The sequence below is a fragment of the Anabrus simplex genome, chromosome 7, assembly GCF_040414725.1.
Source record: "Anabrus simplex isolate iqAnaSimp1 chromosome 7, ASM4041472v1, whole genome shotgun sequence".
In the NCBI taxonomy this organism is placed as follows: domain Eukaryota; kingdom Metazoa; phylum Arthropoda; class Insecta; order Orthoptera; family Tettigoniidae; genus Anabrus; species Anabrus simplex.
The window spans coordinates 320,961,662-320,984,235 of record NC_090271.1 but is presented as its reverse complement, the minus strand read 5'-3'; the positions used below and the strand labels follow the sequence as shown (position 1 = coordinate 320,984,235).

At 40.7% G+C, this 22,574-nt stretch overlaps 2 protein-coding genes across 2 annotated transcripts in view; one reads left to right on the top strand and one right to left on the bottom strand.

Moving 5' to 3' along the window:
- Window positions 1-22,574, bottom strand: part of Rab3GAP1 (RAB3 GTPase activating protein subunit 1) — a 452,945-nt gene that overhangs the window by 295,526 nt on the left and 134,845 nt on the right. The gene's annotated exons all lie outside the window — the stretch shown is intronic.
- The window catches only part of haf (leucine-rich repeat and fibronectin type-III domain-containing protein hattifattener), a 41,947-nt gene continuing 39,022 nt past the window's right edge, over window positions 19,650-22,574 (top strand). Inside the window, exon 1 of the mRNA XM_068228577.1 lies at window positions 19,650-19,793. Coding sequence (XP_068084678.1) covers window positions 19,650-19,793 — 144 coding nt within the window. The remainder of the gene's footprint in view (window positions 19,794-22,574) is intronic.

Genomic DNA, 22,574 nt, shown 5'->3' with positions numbered 1-22,574 from the left:
CGAGTCCTTCAAAAATCACCGTGACACGACCTTGTCCCACCAAACGTGGTCTTCCCAGAGCAAGAAAATGGTTGCCTAATTATACTTCCTCTTAAAACAATAACCATCACCACTAATCTTCCCAGAGCTACCAAAGTGCTGTCTTATCACATACGACTAAGGAGTGGCAGCACACATTTATATCAATTAAATTTACAAGGGGGCCTCGTGTATTCGGTCTTAAGCACCCTTACAGTGTAGTACGCGAACCTTTTCTTGATCCCAAGTTCCCATTCAGCACCAGATATCAAGAAAAGGTTCGCGTACTATACATGAATCCGTTCTCAACGATCACGTGACTCGCCCTCAGGATTTCCATCACATTCGCATTTTAATGCATGAATTCGCTCCCTGTCGTCCAGGTAGAAACATATTACTTCCCATTTCAAACAGACTTAGGACTGTCGCCACCCATACTGCAGCATGCCGTTCCAAGTGTTCTGACGATCGTCTCAAGGATTAACAAAAGGAACTGTGTAAAGTGGGATAATTTGAAAGGTATAGTTAAAATAATTTATACAAAAGGGCATGCATAAAATATGGCACTAAAAAGAGCATCTAAAATAGGAATGATTTAAGGAATATGTTCAAAATTCTGTAGTAGAAGCCGTTTATCTTAATTTCGGGAGATCACACCAGGCAAATACTAGGACTATACCTCAATTAAGGCCACGGCCCTTTCCAGTCCGTAATCTTCGACATGTTAGTGATAGTGCGACGTTAAACCACTAGGAAAAAAGTTTAAAAACTATGCTTCAAACGATATCACGTCTTGTTATCGTAGTACGTCATGTTCCATCATTTTATTTCAAGTGAATTGTCTCCCTTTCGTAGATTTTCTGGCATTGCTTCTTACCTGTGGACCTGACAAGAACGTATACATCGCACTGGGCGTTCCTTAAAATTTTAGTCAATTGGAATTTGTGTGAGGTGAGGAAGAGAACTATCTATTCAACTTATCATTAAATGCCTCGTAGTCACATTTAGTCCGGACGAAGCTTTCTGGATAATTTGCCAACATTTCGGGCGGGAGCCAGTTCATGTATCCTGAAACAGATAAACAACTTCCTCACGGGGGCGAATTCATACAGCTTCTCTCCCTCGCCACCCCTTAGCGGAACGGAATTCGTTACAACCCTTTACAAGATTATTTTAAACTCGTACAGCCTATGTAACACGTACCAATGAGCAGGTTTCACCATCAGCAACGTGGAAATCGCTTTCAAAATAAACTGACGAAATGCTGGCTGGGCGGCTTGGCAACAGGAATCTCCGTAACTATACAATACGGCGAACGGTGAGGTAATCAGAGGCATTATCCTAGAATGTGACTCAGTACACCTGCCATGCCCTCCCAACTAACTGGACCGCAGACATCTGCACATCCCGCAAGTACCATCACTTACCTAGTGCACTACGGTTACGTCTACGGTTTCTTCAGTCATTAGTGGTGTGTCTGCCATGTGTCGCCTAGTTCTTGGCATACTTACAATAAAATAACAGTCCCTTGGCAAAGAAAATAGTATTACTTCTTGTAGATATAAAAAAAAGGAATGTTGTTATCTAAAGAAATAAAATTACAATTCAGTACATTTCAAATATTTGCACCACACTTCGTTGTTATTTCGTACTAGCAGAAGTACCCGTTCTTCGTACGGGTTATCAGAAACTGGCTTTAGTTACTCATACTAGCGGTGTGACTGACTTCATTAGGTATTTATATCACTGGTGTATGTATTAAGTACGTAGAAATTATTTGTCATGTTTGGAATTATAGTGCATCTTCTTCTTCTTTTCTTCATGGAGGCCTCTAAATATTAGTTCCTAATTAGCGTCGACCTCTAATATCTTTTGCTACCATGTTCTTCCTTCAATCCCACCTAGATATACCTGCTCCCTTCACAAAGCTGCAGGTTTAGTGTAAGTATACTTCCGCTAGATAGTACCACAAATAGAAATATTATTGAATGTGTTTGTTTGACCCGGCATTACGTAACTATTACAAATGATCAAGGAAATACGCGATGCATAAAAGAAACGACTATAATTATCGAGAATTGTGACTCTCTGGGCTTGTCACTCATGTCGCACATCATATAATGAATCTGAGTATAAATGTTGACAATTAGGTACAGTATATAGGTTGTTTTCATGGTTACGATGATCGTAAAAGTGGACAAAAATATCGGCACTAATAACATCAGTGATCCTACTACTCCACGATTTGATAGAAAATAGTTTAAACTATAGGTAACAGACTCCGCAAAATGCTGAAACCTAAGCCAGTACGTAAAAACGGAGGCCCATCGGCAACCGCTCGTCGCTGTACTACGGAGATCTCTGGGGCTACTATTTTTATACTTCACTCCCTTTCCATCCCCACCCAAAGGAGTGCTATGAGCGTCTTACACAGCAGTTTATTTTTTCCAGATAGTAAGTCATATGTGTATCAATTTTGGTTGGCAGCTATGCCCAAACGTACATACATAATCTCACTGCTCTAGAATCCTGGAGCTGACGTTGCCATGGTTACGGCCGTTCATTACTTTATCCGATTCCTAGAGCAGGGGTAGTGTGGTGCCAATATCTCCGTAACTGTTGGTTTTAGGGCCTTAAAACATGGTTTCCGGGCCCGTAGAGCTTACCGAGTTTTGTTCTTTGCGCCAAGAGGATAAAATTGAGCTTTGTCTCGTCCTTATACGACAAATTCGATATTTTGCCTATATTTGCCTATTATTTTTATATTTCTCCCCCGTGCCCCCCACATCGAATTGTTTTGAAAATAAAATACAGCCCATGTTACTCACTGGCAATGTATCTTTCTATAGGTGAAGAAATTTTTAAAATCGGTTCAGTAGTTTTTGAGCCTATTCGTTACAAACAAACAAATTTTTCCTCTTTATAATACTAGTATAGAAGTATAGATTAGGTATATTAAAAACAAAAGCAGGTTCAGTTTAATTTTGTAAAGGGCCCGGAAAGGTTTCACATTGTGAGTCTTGGATAGCTCTATCAAAATAAAATAATTCGAAAATCACATCCGGCCTGTATGCGGTTCCGGAAGAACAGCCTAAAATCGCAATCGCTTGTTCCTTTACTCGTTTTCTTTTTTATTCAAATCCTAGCCTAATTAACTTATTTACATAATTCTTTCTGTAATGTGTTCCTTTGTGCAATGCCCTCAGGAGGCTTCTGCGTCTCGATGAAGCAGGTAGCCGAGACCAGATTAACGAATGGTTCAATGAAAGGGGATAGGAGCCTTTCGGATGTTTTGACTGAAATGGCCTTGTAATAATACTTAACACGGGTAAGCTATGCCGATACCGTTCTACGGCTGAAAGCAATGGGAAATCAAACACTAACTTGCAGGGACATACCGCTCTCTCTGTATTTCTGAATGATGTACCTATAATAGGCGTCCTCCCGGTTAAAATATTCAGGAGGTAAAATAGTCGCCCATTCGGATTACGAGGTGGGGACCGCACGCGACTGACAGATCATAGAAAGATGAATACTGATTCTGAAGTCGAAGCGTGGAGCATTAGAAATTTGAATTGCTGGGGAAGGTTATAAAGGATCTGAAAAAGCAAAAAGACCAGGTTAGATATTCAGTAGTTGGTATAAGAAAAGTAGGATGTGTTGACAGAAAGAGCAGGATTTCCGGTGAGGCGATTGCAAAGATATTAACAATAGAGGTAGACCAAAACATGAATGTGATAAAGAGATTCAAGTATCCTAGATGGAAAATACAGTTACGAAAAAATGAAAGAGATAGGCTGTTATGGACAGCAAATAACCCAAACAACAATAACAACTCATCTTCCGACACGGGCCCCTCTCGCATTTCAATTGTCTTCGGTGCCAGCTAACTGACAAGGAAAGTATTTGCGTTGGACCTGATAATTTTTTGGAAATGGGCGAGTTATCAATAATTAACACATCCTAAACTATTAATGGCAATAGCAATCATGCCGTAAAATCAACGGTAGTGTTAACTTACAGTTAACTGCTGAAAGATGTCTCGGAGCAGTTAGAAATGACCCTGCGTTAGCACAGTACGAATAAACCGATAGTTCAGTTTTTAAAGGTACGTAAAGCATTATCGAAAATGAAGTAAACACGAATATAATTCCACATTCTACACCTCTATTTTACTAACACGTACAGTATATCGTCTCTGCATCTAGAAAAACCTCTATGTGATAACAGTTCAGCTTAGAACTCTAACAGAAAGGTTCTGTCGTCTAAGGTTCAGTACGGTATTGCATGGGTTATAGCAACGAAGTTTCGTTCTACGTGATACCTGTGCCGCGGGTTAGTATTTCTCCCTTCAACATTGTCACATAGCGGTATTTCAAGGCGCAACGACGATTTCCTCTTTTTTTTTACAAGTTGCAGATAGATCTTATGACGACGATGGGCCAGGAAGGGGCTAGGACTGGGAAGGAAGTGGCCATGGTCTTAATTAACGTACACCCTGGTGTGAAAACGGGAAACCACGGAAAACTATCTTCAGGGCCGCCAACAGTGGGGTTCGAACCCAAGATCTCCCGAATAATGGATACTTGCCGCAATTAAGCGACTGCAGCTATCGAGCTCGGTGCACGACGACGATATGAAGATAACAAAATATTAGGGTTTTAATATTTCTTTATCAACAGAGCGAGTCGCTCGCGCGCTTCGAGGAGTGTGGCTATGAGCTTGCATCCGGGAAATGATGGGTTCGAATCCCACGGTCGGAGGCCCTCAAGATGGTTTTCCGTGGTTTCCCAGTTTCACACCAGGATAATGCTGAGGGCTGCACCTTAATTGAGGATACCGCTACGTTTTCTTTCCTAGCCCTTTCCCATCCGTACGTCGCCAAAACACGACTATGTGTTACAGCGACGTTAAACTACTAGCAAAAGAAAATTAATTAAAAATCCTTTACAATATTATGCAGTATGAATCTTAGTCATCTATGTCACAGAGAGGTCTTGCGGCGGCGACGGGACAAGAAAGGGCTAGGACTGGGAAGAAAGCGACTGTGCAGTTAACAGTCTTAGCATTTGTCGGGTGTGAAAATGCGGAAACCGCGGAAAACCATCTTCAGGGCTGCCGGCAGTGGAATTCGAACCATCCGTGTACAAAAGGTGCATGCTATAAACATTATCACAAACAAGGAAACTGTCGGATTCCTGTTCACATTAACTTTTTATCATGTTGTGGACATCCGAAGTAACAGCTCCAGGAATGCAGAAAAAATAGAGTATGGCTTTTAATGCCGGGAGTGTCCGAGGACATGTTCGGCTCGCCAGGTGCAGGTCTTTCGATTTGACTCCCGTAGGCGACCTGCGCGTCGTGATGAGGACGAAATGATGATGAAGACGACACATACACCCAGCCCCCGTGCCAGCGAAATTAACCAATGATGGTTAAAATTCCTGACCCTGCCAGGAATCGAACCCGCGACCCCTGTGATCAAAGGCCAGCACGCTAACCATTTAGCCATGGAGCCGGACAGGAATGCAGAGATCTTCTGTCTTAATTAATCATCTTACTAACTGTCACTATAATCGATGCGTTGGATACAGCGCATTCTATTTAAAATTGCACAACAAATTACTAATAATAATGTCATTAGCTTTGCGTCCCACTGACTACTTTTATGGTTTTCGAAGACGCCGAGATGCTGGAATTCAGTCCCGCAGGAGTTCTTTTACGCGCCCGCAAATCTACCGACACGAGGCTGACATATTTGAGCACCTTCAAATACCATCGGACTGAGTCAGGATCGAACCTGCCAGGATGGGGCCAGAAGGCCAGCGCCTCAACCGTCTGAGCCACTCAGCCCGGCAAACAACAAATTACTATTTTGTTAAGAATGTAAATATGATTTTACAGTAGAATGCTGTCTATGTCTTAATTGTTCTTACCAAGAAGTTTCCTTGCAATCGGTGCACATAGTCCGCATGTGGGCTTTGATTCGGTTCTGTTCAAACAACAAAAATAACCTATTTATTATTACGAGGACAGTGAAAGAGATCAAGCACACGTGCGTACATCTTTAATCGAGGGAACAATTACACTGTTCTGAGGCCGCCATAACCAATTCACAACTAGTAGGTTAATGTGCAATTCTGTCAAGTACACTCACTAAGATGAATGTTGGGAAAAAGTAAATAGGGGATAAGGGAAACTAACAACAATGAAGTGGAATCTAGAAGGCATAAATGCGTGAGAAGCACAGAATACAATACACCAGGATGACATCTGAAAGAACAATCAGTATGCTAGAAGAGTCCCTTTCCATTTAGTTTAAGGAAACCACGACTCGCTGACCCAATTACCCACAACCCCATAACATAACGCATTACAATTCAGTGAACGTTAAGACGTCCCTGTACTCTTCTACACGATAAGAGTCCTCTAAGAGCCCTCTTAGTTGTAAAGAGAAAGTTAATATTCTTTTAGACAGCCGAATTCTAATAGTGACTTTTGGATATTAATTTTAGTTTCGAAATGACCTACATGTATACAATAGTTCATAAAAGCATGTTTACAGGCACTATCGCTTAAAATTAGACATTTCTAAAATAAATCTTTCAATCTTTCATTTAGTATAAATATTTCTCTTTCTTTCTTAATCTGTTTACCCTCCAGGGTTGGTTTTTTTCCTCGGACTCAGCGAGGGATCCCACTTATACCGCCTCAAGGGCAGTGTCATGGAGCGTGAGACATTGGGTCGGGGTATACAACTGGGGAGGATGACCAGTACCTGCTATGCTCAACAGGGGCCTTATGGGGGATGGGAAGATTGGAAGAGATAGACAGGGAAGAGGGAAGGAAGCGGCCATGGCCTTAAGTTAGGTACCAAACCGGCATTTGCCTGGAGGAGAAGTGGGAAACCTCGTAAAAACACTTCCAGGATGGCTGAGGTGAGAATCGAACCCACCTCTACTCAGATGACCTCCCGAGGCTGAGTGGACCCCGTTCCAGCCCTCGTACCACTTTTCAAATTGCATAGCAGAGCCGGGAATCGAACCCGGGCCTCTGGGGGTGGCAGCTAATCACGTTAATCACTACACCACACAGACATTTACAACACATTATTCAAGTTGTGTCCGACTCCTTGGCTGAACGGTCAGCGTTGAGGCCTTCGGATCAGAGAGTCCCGAGTTCGATTCCGTGCCGAGTCAGCTGTTTTAATCGCATCTGATTAATTATTCTGGCTCGGAGTCCGGGTGTTTTTGTTATAGTCTCAACACTTTCCTCTTCATCTTCATACAACACACTATACCACCAATTTCTTCTTCCTGGGGTACTTGAACATGAGATGCACCTGAAGTCAATTCTTTTTTTTTTTTTTTTTTGCTAGGGGCTTTACGTCGCACCGACACAGATAGGTCTTATGGCGACGATGGGATAGGAAAGGCATAGGAGTTGGAAGGAAGCGGCCGTGGCCTTAATTAAGGTACAGCCCCAGCATTTGCCTGGTGTGAAAATGGGAAACCACGGAAAACCATCTTCAGGGCTGCCGATAGTGGGATTCGAACCTACTATCTCCCGGATGCAAGCTCACAGCCGCGCGCCTCTACGCGCACGGCCAACTCGCCCGGTGAAGTCAATTCTTGAATTTCAAGAGTGCTTGTAGAATGTTTCAATGGAGATGTAAAGTTGAACGTGTTGTTGTTGTTGTTGTTTTTTTTGCTAGTGGCTTTACGCGGCACGGACACAGATAGGTCTTATGGCGACGATGGGATAGGAAAGGCCTAAGAGTGGGAAGGAAGCGGCCGTGGCCTTAATTAAGTTACAGCCCCGGCATTTGCCTGGTGTGAAAATGGGAAACCACGGAAAAGGATCTTCAGGACTGCCGACAGTGGGATTCTAACCCACTATCTCCTGGATGCAAGCTCACAGCCGCGCGTCCCTAACCGCACGGCCAACTCGCCCAGTTGAACGTGTTTAATAGTCCCCTTGTGCGTGCGGACGGTAGAATAACACCTATTGTGCCTTTTGTAAGAGATGGCTAAAAGGGTGATCAGGGATTCTCAACTTGAGATTAGCGACCACGATTCCCCTAGCACTGCTTTCACTTACGTCAGACTTCTCCCTTTCATATTTCCTATCCGACCTCCCTTGGTTAACTCCTTGCTCTTTCCGACCCCGAAGGTGTTAGCTGCACGAGGCCTCAGAAGTCTATCATTTTCACACCCTTCGTGGCCTTCCCACTCCTTCGCCGATATCTTCATGTTTCCGAGTGTCGGACCTTTCCTTCTGCTTAGTGATAATAGACGATGGTGGCCTCTCAAAACAATTGTCAACACCACCACCGTGACATCGAACATAGCAATCTACTCTAAACAAGTCCATGGCAATCAGTTTTAATTGGGAACGTCAAATATTTACGTTGTCTGTGAATTTGTATGTGACTGCTTAGAAATTATGTTACAACTAATGAAAGGGAATATTTAAAATTTTCAACAAATTTCTTTCAACTGCTTTTAATGAAATGGAGTATAGCCTTTAGTGCCGGGAGTGTCCGAGGACATGTTCGGCTCGCCAACCACAGGTCCTTTGATTTGAGACCCGTAGGCGACCTGCACGTCGTGATGAGAATGAAATAAAGATGAAGACGACACATACACCCAGCCCTCGTGCCAGCGAAATTAAACAATGTTGGTTAAAATACCCGACCCTGCCGGGAATCGAACCCGGGACCCATGTGACCAAAGGCCAGCACGCTAACCATTTAGCCATAGAGCCGGACATTGCTTTTAATGATTATGTTGCACCACTCGTGTCATTTTAATTGACTTTCTTTGTTTCTTGCTTTAATGTACTTTTTATTCTTATTTCGTTATCGTGGAAGCTCCTTTTTTATGAGATATCTTCTTTGACTTGTAATATTTTCTTTTCAAGTAGCCGGGCTGAGTGGCTCAGACGGTTGAGGCGCTAGCCTTCTGACTCCAACTTGGCAGGTTCGATCCTGGCTCAGTCCGGTGGTATTTGAAGGTGCTCAAATACGACAGCCTCGTGTCGGTAGATTTACTGGCACGTAAAAGAACTCCTGCGGGATTACATTTCGGCACCTCGGCGTCTCCGAAAACCGTAAAAGTAGTTAGTGGGGCGTAAAGCAAATAACATTATTTCATTCTTTTCAAGTAACTGTTTGTTGTGTCCACCCCCGCGGTGTAGGAGGCCCCGGGTTCGATTTCCGGCAGGGTCAGGGTTTTTTAATTGTAATTATTAATATCCCTGGCCTGACTGGGTGTTTGTGTCGTCCTTAATGTTCCTTTCCTCTCATACAACACTCTACACTTCCGCCATTCCACTTTACACGCAGGTTCATATCATATGGTGCCAGTAGGGGCAGAAGATCCACAAGGGTCGACGCCCCGAACAAATAGCATTTAATGAAGAAAAAAACCTGTTTGCTGTATTTGTTGCTGTTATGTAATTTAGGTTTTAAATTAAACGTCGCGGTAATACTGCTGTAAGTAAGGATGCCACCGAGATATCTCACAATTGTATATGTAACAGATGGTGATGATGATAATAAAAGAACGATATCTTACAGAACAAACATCAGACACTGTAGCACGGTTATACAACCAAAGGGACTTTACAGTTCAAAATGTCTGATACTGAATAAGAAAGGAGAGATGAATGAGCTAGAGAAAAGAGAAAGAAACATCTTGAGAAAGACCCTAGGATCCGAAAAACAAAAAAAAGAAAGGATGATATATGGAGGAATAGGAGAAATGAAGATCTATACAGACAGAGAGAGAAGATCACAAGTCACCACACGTAAGAAGAGGCTGAAGTTTTATGGGCACCTCATAACGAGAGTCGATTTATTCTGCCCAGTCATAAAAGCTACACTTTTTAATTAATTAAATTTTCTTAGTTTGCAGGCTTCTAATCTGGCATATTACCACAAGGATAAATAATCATCAAGTACTGTGCACATAGAACTATAGGCTATTTTCAAAATTCTCGCTTAACTTTTCTTAAAGAACTTGTGCATGATTTTGCAGGTGCGTACGCTTTTCGGTTGGTAAATTGCAGGTCACATGTTCGCGCAATTTGCGCCTAATCTGAGGATTAATAAAACATAGCAGTGTGGTTCTATATCGAGGAACCTTGGTTTTAGCCCACATGGAACCATACGGAAGTGAGGCGGTGCCCTACAAGAGTCATATTACCTTCATTTACTTTCCAGTGTTGCACTAAATGTAAGCAGAGCGACGTTCCGCGTTACAAAATAAATCTGTCAAATAAGGCAGCAGAAGGTTATACGCGTGGGAAGATCCGTTCTCGATTTACAAGGTAGGCCTACTCCTTGTTGTAATAACAGCTTGTGTTTCTAATGGTCATATCAATGCCATCTTTTTTCAGTCAAGAGTACCCATTTTTGAAAGAAAAATCCATAGTATTGACACTCCAGAATAGAGTAAGCAAACAAAATAGTCTTCTTTTTATTGTGGAAATATTCCAAGATCATAATTCAAACGGTGACAAAGCTTCCCCTCCCCTACAAAAAAAAAAAAATCCACACTTCTAGTCCTTCAGGCAAACAACTCAATATTGAAAACATCCTAGGGATATGAGCTACGAATTTTAGGTAAATAAAATATAATAAAGTAGGAGAATAATTTTATTTATTTCTATAAATTACAACCTTTTATTAATCATCGTTATCCGGTCGATCAGATCAGCAGTTTGCCTTTTCTACCACTACGAACGTTAATGTCAATCAATGCATCGTTTCACTTAAGCCCTTATAAGTACATTCGGTGTGGACATTTTTAAAAATATTATAAAAGAAGGCTGAGGGTATTGAACCAAGGAACACATTACAGAAAGAATTATGTAAATAAGTTAATTTGGCTGGGATTTGCATCAAAAAGAAAACAAGTGAAGAAATAAGCGATATTAGGCGCTTTTTTCGGAACTGCATTTAGGCCAGAAGTGATTTTCGAAATTTGTGTTTTTATTTTGATAGAGCTGCCCAAGACTCACAATTTGAAATGTTTACGGGCCTTCAACTTTCGTCACAATTGAGGATATTGCTTAATTTTACGTTTTTCGTAGAATGGTGACCCCTACTTCGTCTGTTAAGAAATGTTCTCAACATTAAAAAGAAAAGTCCCACAGATGGAAAACATGTTCACGACAGAGACTATCCAGCGGCTCTTTATGATGGCTGTGATTCAGAGTTTGACGGCGATGCACTCATAAGTAATCATCCCCTCAGCGATAACTAATGAGAAATGATGATGCACAGTTTCAATGCAAGACAAAAGTGAATTCCTATTTTAATAATAATAATAATATAAATACAGGTTACAATCAATCAAAATAACAGAAAAGTTCTCAAACATCGAAATTAACATTAGGAAAATACGAATGAAATACTTCGGCCATCTGACTAGATAACCAGAAAATCGATTGACAGAAAGGTTAACAGATTATGTAACCTCGCTTAAGAAGTCAGCACCCTGGCTTAACGAACTTCGAAAGGTCCTCAAAAACGCAAACATAAGGTCAACAGATATCCTAGAAAGAGACATCGTCAGACACAAAGTAAACAACTCGGAAGTTACATCAGAGCAACCACAAAAGAAAAGAAAAAACAGACCAAAGTGGTTGGCAGAACGTAAAGAAGCCTTCTCGGAAAGAATGAAAACCTATTGGAAAAACAAGAATAACCCACAGAAGAAATGATTGAGTTATTTGCTTAACGTCTTCCAATATTGGAAGAATTCGCTGCTAATAAAATAATGCTTTTACGTCGCACTAACTCATTGTATGGTTTTTGGAGACGTCGAGTTGCCGGAATTTTGTCCCGTAGAAGTTATTTTACGTGCCAGTAAATCTATCGACAAGGAGCTGCTGACGTATTTTGAGCACCTTCAAATAGCACTGGACTGAGCCAGAATCGAACCTGCCAATCTGAGCTCAGAAAGCCAGCGCCTTAACCGTCGAACTGCTATTTCAATAGCTGATAATGTTTTTTTTTTTTGTTTTTTTTTTTTTGCTAGTGGCTTTACGTCGCACCGACACAGATAGGTCTTATGGCGACGATGGAACAGGAAAGGCCTAGGAATGGGAAGGAAGCGGCCGTGGCCTTAATTAAGGTACAGCCCCAGCATTTGCTTGGTGTGAAAATTGAAAACCACGGAAAACCATCTTCAGGCTTCAGGCCTGCCGACAATGGGGTTCGAACTCACTATCTCCCAGATGCGAGCTCACAGCTGCGCGCTCCTAACCACACGGCCAACTCGCCCAACATAATGGTTTTTAGAGAGTCTGGAATAGAGATATCGGCTCCGCGGTATGGCGATGTTATTCGCAGGCCCCGGGTCAATTCCAGGTCAGGTTGTGGATTTTTGACTGTGAGACAGCGGCCCTGGTCCAGAAAACCAAGCATAACGGCGAAGAGGATTCGCCGCAATGACCACGCGTAATCTGCAGGCTTTCGAGCTGAACAACGGCCGTCCGGTAGGCCAAGGTCCAAAAGGACTGTAGCGCCAATAGGAAAGGGAGTGGGGGAATATAGGACGGCCGCTTAGCGCTAACACAGACTGGGTGAAAATCCTGTCATAAGGGCCGAAACGTTGCATTCAGTTTCGTAAGGACAAGACTGACTGTGAAAGAGATGATGACTAGAGTCACACCCTTGACTATATCAGAAGTTGTTTTCCGAAGCCCCTTCACTTCTAAGACACATGACTGCAGTCGTTTCTTTCTGAAGCTGAAAACAAATACCAAGACCACACAGGTTATCAAACTTCGCACGCACTAAGCTCACGAGATTGTTGACCACAATATTTCAGGCCGTAAAAAAGTGTTTCCGTAGGATTTCATTATATGAACCAGGACAAATGTACAAAAATTCGATTAGAGCCCATATGGAACAAACCTTCAATTTTAATATCTTATCATATTTGCATCAGTTGAGTTTTGCATCAATTCAGTTTTCAAAGACGAAATGGATTTAGAAGATATCGAAATACTGTAACGAAAATACCGACTGAAAATTTATTGTAAGCCAACTACACAATTATTATTAAGATTGAAGGTATTATGTTAATTAATAAAATAATGTTAAAAATAATCTGCTGAGGTGCCAATTTTGATTACTTTTCTAATAATTTAGTACTCCTATTTTTAAATCACAACATCTGAAAACACTAATTTAAATTGTTCTTCAAAAATACATACCCAAAAACTTGTTCACTTCATCTGCACACAACTACAGGTAACATTTAAAAACATGGAGGTGTAACTTAAAATGATGTATTGGAGAATTAGTTCCTTAAATTATATTATATGTTTGGACGATATATTATGGGATTGTTAAACTAATAATAACTAAAATATGGTATCAAAATACGGGTAGGGTAGGGGCTAACATTCAGTTTCATTGTTGTTGTTTTTTAATACAACTGTACTTAGCACTATTGAATTCGAAGACAATGAACCATGCTGAGTGCTTCTGATGCCGGTGGCTATCCTGAGAATGTGTTTCCTACAAACGATTCTACATTCACTCCATGTTAATGATGGGATGATTCCCTGTTCCAACTACTTGTGCACTACACTAAGCCTCAGAACCTTAATTAGTTACGTATATTACCACAGAGCACATAATAACACAGGTCATCAGACGGTTCCTATACATTGCCGTCCTCTAAGTAGCTAATACGGTAGACCGGACCGCTGGCCTTCTGAGATTAGATTGGTGGGTTCTATCCCGCATCAGTCGAATACGTTAGCCTCGTGACGGAAAATTTAGGGGCACGGAAAGGAACTCCAGTAAGAACAAATTCCAGCACTTCTGCAAGTCCGAAAACCGTAGAAAAAAGTAGTTAGTGGAACGTAAAACCATTATTATTATTATTATTATTATTATTATTATTATTATTATTATTATTATTATTATTATTATTATTATTATTATATAATTCGCTGGGGCCATCAAGGACCACGTTAAGTCTTGTTGCATTTGACACTGAACTTGGCCTTCTTTAGAGCCCAAATTTCCCTCATTCTTTGTGAGTGGGCCTGCTTACGCTCCTCTGCCCAAGGTTGCTCGTCTCGGTTTAGTCCGTTCGTCAATATTTTCTTGCGGAAGAGATCTCTGTTAAGGGCGTCTTCAGCTGAGATATGTAGCATTTGCAGGTCTTCTTTAGTATTTCTAAACCAGGGAATTGTGGTTTTGGGGTTTGAATCAAAAAAGTGAAAGATTTCTTTAGTTGACTTTCTTCCGTCCATTCTTTTCAGATGACCGTAAAATCGTGCCCGTCTTTTTCTGATTGTGTCGGTAATTTTCTCTATTTTGCTGTAGACTTCCTTGTTAGATCTCTTTTGATGGATTCCATTTCTGTACTTTGATCCCAAGATTCCTCTCACAATTTTGCGTTTTCTTTTCTCCAGTTCTTCAGGGAGTCCTTTGTTGGCATTTAGAGACAGGGTTTCGGCTGCATATAGAACTACTGGCTTCAGAACTGTTTCATAGTGACGTATCTTGGTGTTTTGGGAAAGGCATTTTTTGTTGTAGATTGTGCGGGATGTTTGGTAGGCTATTTCCAGTTTGCGTACTTGCTCCTGAAGTGCTTCTTTATCCAGTCCATTTTTCATGATGATCTCACCCAGGTATTTGAATTTGTCTACTCGGGTGATGTCCCCGTATTTTGTATGGAGTTTTGGTGGAGCCTCTTTGATGTTAGTCATGACTTCTGTTTTCTCAAACGATATCTGCAAACTAGTTTGTTCTGCAATTTCCTTTAAAATTTCAACTTGAGCTCTAGCGGTTTCTATGTCGTTTGAGAGAACAGCAATATCATCGGCAAATGCTAAGCAGTCTATTGCGATCCCCTTGGATTTGGTTCCTATTCTCAATGGATTGTAGTTGGTTTCCTGTAATCTCACCCGCCAGGTTCTGATGATCTTTTCAAGAACACAGTTGAAGAGTATCGGGGATAGCCCATCACCTTGTCGGACTCCTGTTTTGATATCAAAGGAATGCGAGAGACATGCGTGGAACTTCACCTTGGATTTTGTATCGGTCAGGGTGGCTCTAATTAATGCCAGCAGTTTCAAATCAACTCCAAATTCATTTAAGATGTTTAGCAGGACTTCCCGGTCAATGGAGTCGTATGCTTTCTTAAAGTCCACAAAGACAGACACATACTGCTTGGACTTTAGTGTACATTATCTGATGATCGTTTTGAGATTTTGGATCTGTTCAGCTGTTGAGCGACCTTTTCTGAACCCTCCTTGGTATTCACCTATTTGATGTTCGACTTGTGCTTCCAAACGCTCCAGGATGGCAAGTGATAGAATTTTGTAAGTCACGGGTAGCAAAGATATTCCTCTGTAGTTGCTGATGTTCTTCATGCTGCCTTTTTTGTATAATGGATGGATCAAAGCTATTTTCCAATCTTCGGGTAGGATTATTATTATTATTATTATTATTATTATTATTATTATTATTAAATGTTTTATGTTAATGAGGGAAACGAAAATTGTTTCTTTGTAAAAAAATGCTTCAACTGATACCCTCGGAAGCCTGCATCACTGCTACATTCAATCATGCGGATAGTGAAACATGTATAATAAGTAGAAAAAGAGCACTAATTAAAGCCAAGCTGTCATGCAAGTCTCGCTTTCCTTGCGATGCCCTCTTTTATAATTTGCCCCTATCTTGTCACCATACAAGTTAATATCGGAAATTTCTCTGCCCTCGATAATCTTTACCTTGGGATGCTTCGTTTAATCAGGTAAAAGGACGAATTTATCGGAAAATCTATCAACATCATGATTTTGTATTATAACTTTGTACCTCTACTCTCCCTAAATATGAATATCTATATTCTTTGTTTGCTGCATTTAACAGGAAATACAAAGCATTTTGCAAAAGATGACATTACGCAACGTCCCCTTTCGACTGATTCAAAGTGTAAATATTCGAGAGTTTAGGCTCTGATGATGAATATTGGCAAGAACGCTCCCTCATAAATTCAACAGGAAAAGTAATAAAACCCATACAATATTCAACTTTCATGAGAGTGACTGCCTAATTTGTCGGTATGAACGCACTACACACTGGTGTCAAGATACTGCGATATTCTTTGACTACATATCAGTTAGCAGGATGAAGGTTTTGAGTGATGCGGGCATTGAGCCTGAAACAAATATGAAGACAGCACTTTCTGTCAATTGACAAGCTAGAGTTTATAAACATTTGTGTATGTTCAGTCCTCAGCCCTAAGGCTGGTTGGATCCTCAACAGTTCCGCCATCAGCTGTCATAGATGGCCTAGGCATCACTGAAGAGGCGTACTAGGGAAATGAGGAGTGAGGTAGTTTCCCGTTGCTTTCCTCACCGAGCCAGAAATTGCTATTACATATCAGTCTGCCAATCCTACTGAAATGCATGCACCAACCAGCCCTATGAGCAACATTTTCACACCATTCATAGCTGGGACTGGCTGCAGAAGGAATGGCATTACTAGCATCGCTCATACCTTAGTCACTTTCATATTGTCAAAGCCAAGGATAAGACAGCGACAGATCAATGAAAGTAACAAAATTGCTCTAGCCCATACCAGAAGACATAGTGCAGTGTAAACACTACGTCCTGCCAGCAAAAACCGTTAAATTTCCACTTACATATAATATTAGTATATAGATTATCTCCTTGATATTTCAAAAATTTTCCTCAACAATTTTTTGTTAAAATTAATTTGGACTGGCGTGGCGCTCTGACATTGATGATACCTCTCTTAATATCTGTCCTATCGAAAAGAGTAAAATGGATCTTTAGCTTTTCCCCTTGCCCACCTTGAAGTGACACGCACAAAATGTCCCACGGGACTTCGACTAAAAATCCAATTTTTTGTAATCATCTGCGTTATTATCCGTCATACGATAAATACGTACATGGCATAAAGGAACGGAAATGACATATCCTTAAAAGTTTGGGGTGTATACAGTCTTTTGATAGACCTAACGTTAACGAAAATATTTGAGAAAAATCTTACTATAAATAGCAACTCTATGTGATTACCATGACATCATATCCACCCGAAAACACAATTCTGAGCGAGTAGAATCCAAATTAGTAATTTGGTTGAAATAAGTACAGCAGTTTTCCACTTTTAGGAATATACAAACAGATAGATAACTAGACAGACACCAAAGGGAAAAGTTCTACCTCATGTTACCTCGATGTTCAGATACATTAAGTGGGGGTAATTTTAAAACCGAGAGATTATCTCATGTATACTTGTAATCTGGAACTTTCAACCAAAAGTGGCATTATTCTTCTTTCAGTTCCGCGGATAGTAACTAACATACATGCAATCACTTTCTTTTGTTGATGCATATCGAAAGGTGATTTTATTCACTATATCTCTCTGTGTTCATGTTTACCACACAGCTTGATTTTGGACTAATGTAGATTTTTCTTCGAGGAACCCCTCAATTCTGTATGAGGATTTTATATTCTCTCATTATACGTTACTGAGCATTGAGACAACTCTACACCTTTATCGGAAGAACTTGATCGCGCAGCTCATCGTGTTCCGTTACTAGTGTGTGAAGGTTGAACGACCGCTAGTCCACGCAGGTGGGATGTCTGTAACACTGTCCCACTGATACCCACATCTTCACTCAATGACGAGAAGCTCTCACAAGGAAACTGATTGGCTTTAAACAAAACTCATTTCAATGAAACCTGAGTGAGTGATCAATTAACGCATCCTCAATGGAGTAGTAATAATCATTCTGCCGTGAAATCAACGGTAGTAGGATAATAAAATGCTGAAAATAGGTGGGCGGCTCGGAGCATTTGATGATAACTGATGACTTAGATGACCTTGTGTATGAACTGTAGACTCTATTTTGTTTTACGACCCACCGACTCAGACAGGCGATAAATACGATAATTACGACTGGAAAGGAAGAGACCGTGGCCGAAATTAAGGCACAATTTGGCGTGAAAATCGGCTTTCGATGGTGGGATTCGAAAAGACCCTCTCCTGAATGCAAACTCATAGCTAAACGACCCAAATCGCGTAGCTAACTCGCCCAGTCATGAATTGTAGAGTGGTGGTGATGATTATTGTTTTAAGATGAAGTACAACTGGACAACTATCCTCTATTAACACCAGAGTGAAAAAATGAAGGTATCGGCAAAAGGAAGACAAGGGTCATGAAAGGCGCGAAAATGAAAGACTCCCTAGGCCGAGTAATATCGTCGAGGTCGAAAAAGAAGAAGAGTTGACTAAGGGAGGTCGAGTAGGATAGAAAAAAGTGACGAGCCTGACACAAGTAAATGGAAGCAATACCAGGATCAACTAAGAGCTCCGTGGTCGCCAACCTAAGTTAAGAGCCCCCGGAGCCCATTTTAGTCGCATTCTAACACAGGCAAGGGGCACCGTGGGGGCATTCTACCACCCCATCCACAAGGGTCATGAACTGGAGAAATATACCGATTTATTGGCAATGAAACTAACTGCAAAATGACCTCGATAGTGTGAGATGGACAGTAGACAATGGTATGATTTTTTCCAATGTGCTTTACGTGGCACCGACACAGATAGGTCTTACGGCGACGATGGGATGGGAAAGGGCTAGGAGTGGAAGGAAGTGGCCATGGCCTTAATTAAGGTACAGCCCCAGGATTTTCCCGATGCGAAAATGGGAAAACACGGAAAACCATTTCAGGGGTTCGAACCCACTATCTCCAGAATGCAACCTCACAGCTGCGCGCCCCTGACCGTAGTCGACTTGCACGGTATGACCATAAATGGGGTTTAAAGTCACGTTGTGAGTTTCACAAATAGGAAAAGTCTTCTCAATTTTAAGTACTGCGTGGATAGGGTGAAAATTCCTTATGGGAATCACTGTACGTACCTAGCTGATAACACAAGGAAAGATCTTCATTGGGATAACCACATAAAGGGGATTGTAAATAAAGAGTACAGACCTCTGCACATGGTTATGAGGGTATTAAAGGTTAATTTAAGGATGTAAAGGAGAGGGCATATAAGTCTCTGGTAAGACCCCCAACTAGAGTATGGTTCCAGCGTATGGAACCCTCACCAGGATTGCTTGATTCAAGAACTGGAAAAAATCCTAAAAAAACAGCTCGATTTTTTCTGGGTGATTTTCAACAAAAGAGTAGCGTTACAAATATGTTGTAAAGTTTGGTCTGGGAAAACTTGGGAGAAAGGAGAAGAGCTGCTCGACTAAGTGGCATGTTGCGAGCTGCCAGTGGAGAGATAGCGTGGAATGACATTAGAACACGAATAAGTTCGAATGATGTCTTTAAAAGTAGGAAAACCGAGCTCGATAGCTGCAGTCGCTTAAGTGCGGCCAGTGTCCAGTAATCGGGAGATAGTGGGTTCAAACCCCACAGTCGGCAGCCCTGAAGATGGTTTACCGTGGTTTCCCATTTTCACACCAGGCAAATGCTGGGGCTGTACCTTAATTAAGGCCACGGCCGCTTCCTTTCTATTCCTAGGCCTTTCCTATCCCATCGTCGCCATAACACCTACCTGTGTCGGTGCGACGTAAAACAAATAGCAAAAAAAAAAAAAAAAAACATTGTTGGAGATGTGGGATCTGGTTAATAGAGCACAGAAGAAGTTCAAGGAAGCGGAGATTGTTATCCGTGCATTACTGTCTATGAGGGATACTGACTGGAAGGTGACAGGGAATTTAAATGAGACTATGGAGTGGGTATCTGAGAAACTGGGAGTGAGATTTCTAGATCCTAATGGGTGGGTAGAATATAGGGATCTGTGCTCCTATGACGTTCAGTTGAACAGTAATGGTACGCATAAGTTACGAGGTTTGTTCAGAAAAGTACATTCAGGGAGACGGGGTGGACTAGGGAACGGTGATTAAGAGTACAGGGATCTGCAAGTCAAGTAAGGATAACATAAAAATGTTAGTGTCAAACTGCAAAAGTATTATAAAGAAAGGTACAAAATTAATTTAATATACACACACCAGATACTGTAATAGATGTTGAATCGTGGCTGAGAAGTGATATTATGGATGCATATATTTTCTCACGGAGCTGGAGTGTTTATCGTACAGACATGATAGGAACGGTAGGAGGGAGAGTATTCATTCTGGTGAAAGAAGAATTTGTAACATGATATACCAAGTGTACTGCTCATCTCTAAAAATAATAGACAACTTGATGCTTTTGGTGTTACAGACCTGGAAAGGGTGACGCAGACACTGATTCGGAATTATTTCATAACATAATCAACAATGTGTGAAACGACACGTAAAGGAACGAGACTGTAGCAGGTGATTTTAATTTACCAAATGTCAACTGGGAAGATAATGCGAAAGACAGGAAGCATGACTAACAAATAGCAAATAAGTTAATCTGGGAGGGACAGCTGAATCAGAAAGTGAGGGAACTGGGACGTGGTGCTGAACAGCGGAATTTTTGAACCGAAGGCGCGTACCGATGGTTCGAATTAAACGCAGAACTGCTGGTTTAGTAAAACTGCAGTCTTGTGTAGTTGCTCCTTCATACTTAACGGTGACTTAGTTCCCAAGTCATGACACTTTATATACCGGTAAGTTTATAGGCCTGTCTGAGCTTAGCTCTAATAAAAACTATAAAATGTTACAGAACGTGACTTTAATCCATGTCTGCATTAACAAATTATATTCAGAAAAAACGTATTGTCCATTGATTATTATGTTAAAATTATGGTTCAGAACTCTCATTAGAGCCAAGAATCCTCGAAACAGGTTATCAGCGGAGAAAGCGTTCAAACGTCTTTCAGTACGAAAAACTGGACTCTGATCGATTCACTTGCTTTCCGAAGAAAGACACACGAAGGCAACTTTCTCACTCTAGATTTCGTCCCAAAACACATTCCATCGAAAATTATGAACACAACAGCTATGAATACGGATAGATAGATAGATAGATAGATAGATAGATAGATAGATAGATAGATAGATAGATAGATAGATAGATAGATATACTAATCAGTGCCGCTGCGTTGCAATCTAGGGTAACTAATATTTCAAATCAGTTAAGGTGGTATAATCAGAATTTTCTATTGTAATGAAAAGTCACGTCTTGGTGGTCCAGTTTTTACGTAGATTTTACGTGGTTCGAATCACAATTTTAACTGTCAAGTAAAACTACTACTTTACTTGATTTTCAATATATATAACGATATAAATCCCATGTATGACTAAGTGAGCAACAAGACCTTCCTGTAAACCCGGTAATGATGCATGGGTCTGCACTTTGGCGATACAGCTGTCAATCTCGAATTCGTATAATTATATGATGCCCCATACAGAACAATATTTTTCTTTCTTCAGCTTATTTCAGGTATTTCTGGGGTCGCTGGAACCACCCAGACTTCCTGACGCACCGTGATTTTTGAGATGAAAATCTTAACCCAAGATCGAAATTACTAATTGGTTAGATATAAGGCAGAAAAGAAATAATATATACCGTCTCTAATGACACCTACCAACTTGCAGTCCGACGGTCAGCGCTCTGCCATCTGAGCTACTCAGTCCAGCGATTAGGTATATAAACGTGTTTCCTATTAATAGTATCAGTGATGGGGAAGGTACAAGAAAAAAGTAACTGGACTGAATTACAGTAGCTGAGAAGTATTGCGTTCAATTACAATTGCAAATTACTTTTTGGGCAAGTAATCAGTACAACTGCAATTACTTCACAGAACGACAGTCTTAAGGAAAGCACTGGCTTGTTTTTCCTATGGGGCTAGAATTATACCAAATGTCTTTCGTTTGTTTTTCTTAACATTGAGTCAGTAAGTGGTTATCATCACAAAATGGTAATAACCATGATGACTTCGAATTTTCGAAGTGATTATTCTCGTGATGATGATGATGATGATGATGATGATTGTTATTTTAAGGGCCTAACATCGAAGGTCATCGGCCCCTATGTGATTATTCTCATAAATTTTATTTTAGTTAGTGTCTTCTAACATTTCAAATAATTTGTCATTTAACATTTACAATCAATGAAATTAAATTATGGTGTCCTTAGGAAAAGTATTTAGTGGGACTTAAAAGCCAACATTATTATTATTATTATTATTATTATTATTATTATTATTATTATTATTATTATTATTATTCTTTCGAATGGGCCACCAGAGGACCACGTGCCAATTTCAATTCCTTCTTCTTTGTTCTTTCCTTTTCTTCCAGTATGCTTTCATCTGTTCACTATGTTTCTTCTTTCTGTCTTCAGACCACTTTGAACCAGTCTTTTTTACTTTCCTACCTTGGAATCCTTCTATTTTCAATACTTTTTCCCGAAAGCCTTCTCTATTATTTATTTCTTCTGTTGTTATATTGTTTTTTTCTAAATCCTTTCTTACTTCATTGACCCAGCATGTCGTTGATTTCTTACCCCACAAATATCTGAAAATCTCACTGGTTAATCTACTATCTTGCATTCGATATAAATGTCCAAAAAACATAAGTCTCCTTTTCCTCATTACATCTGAT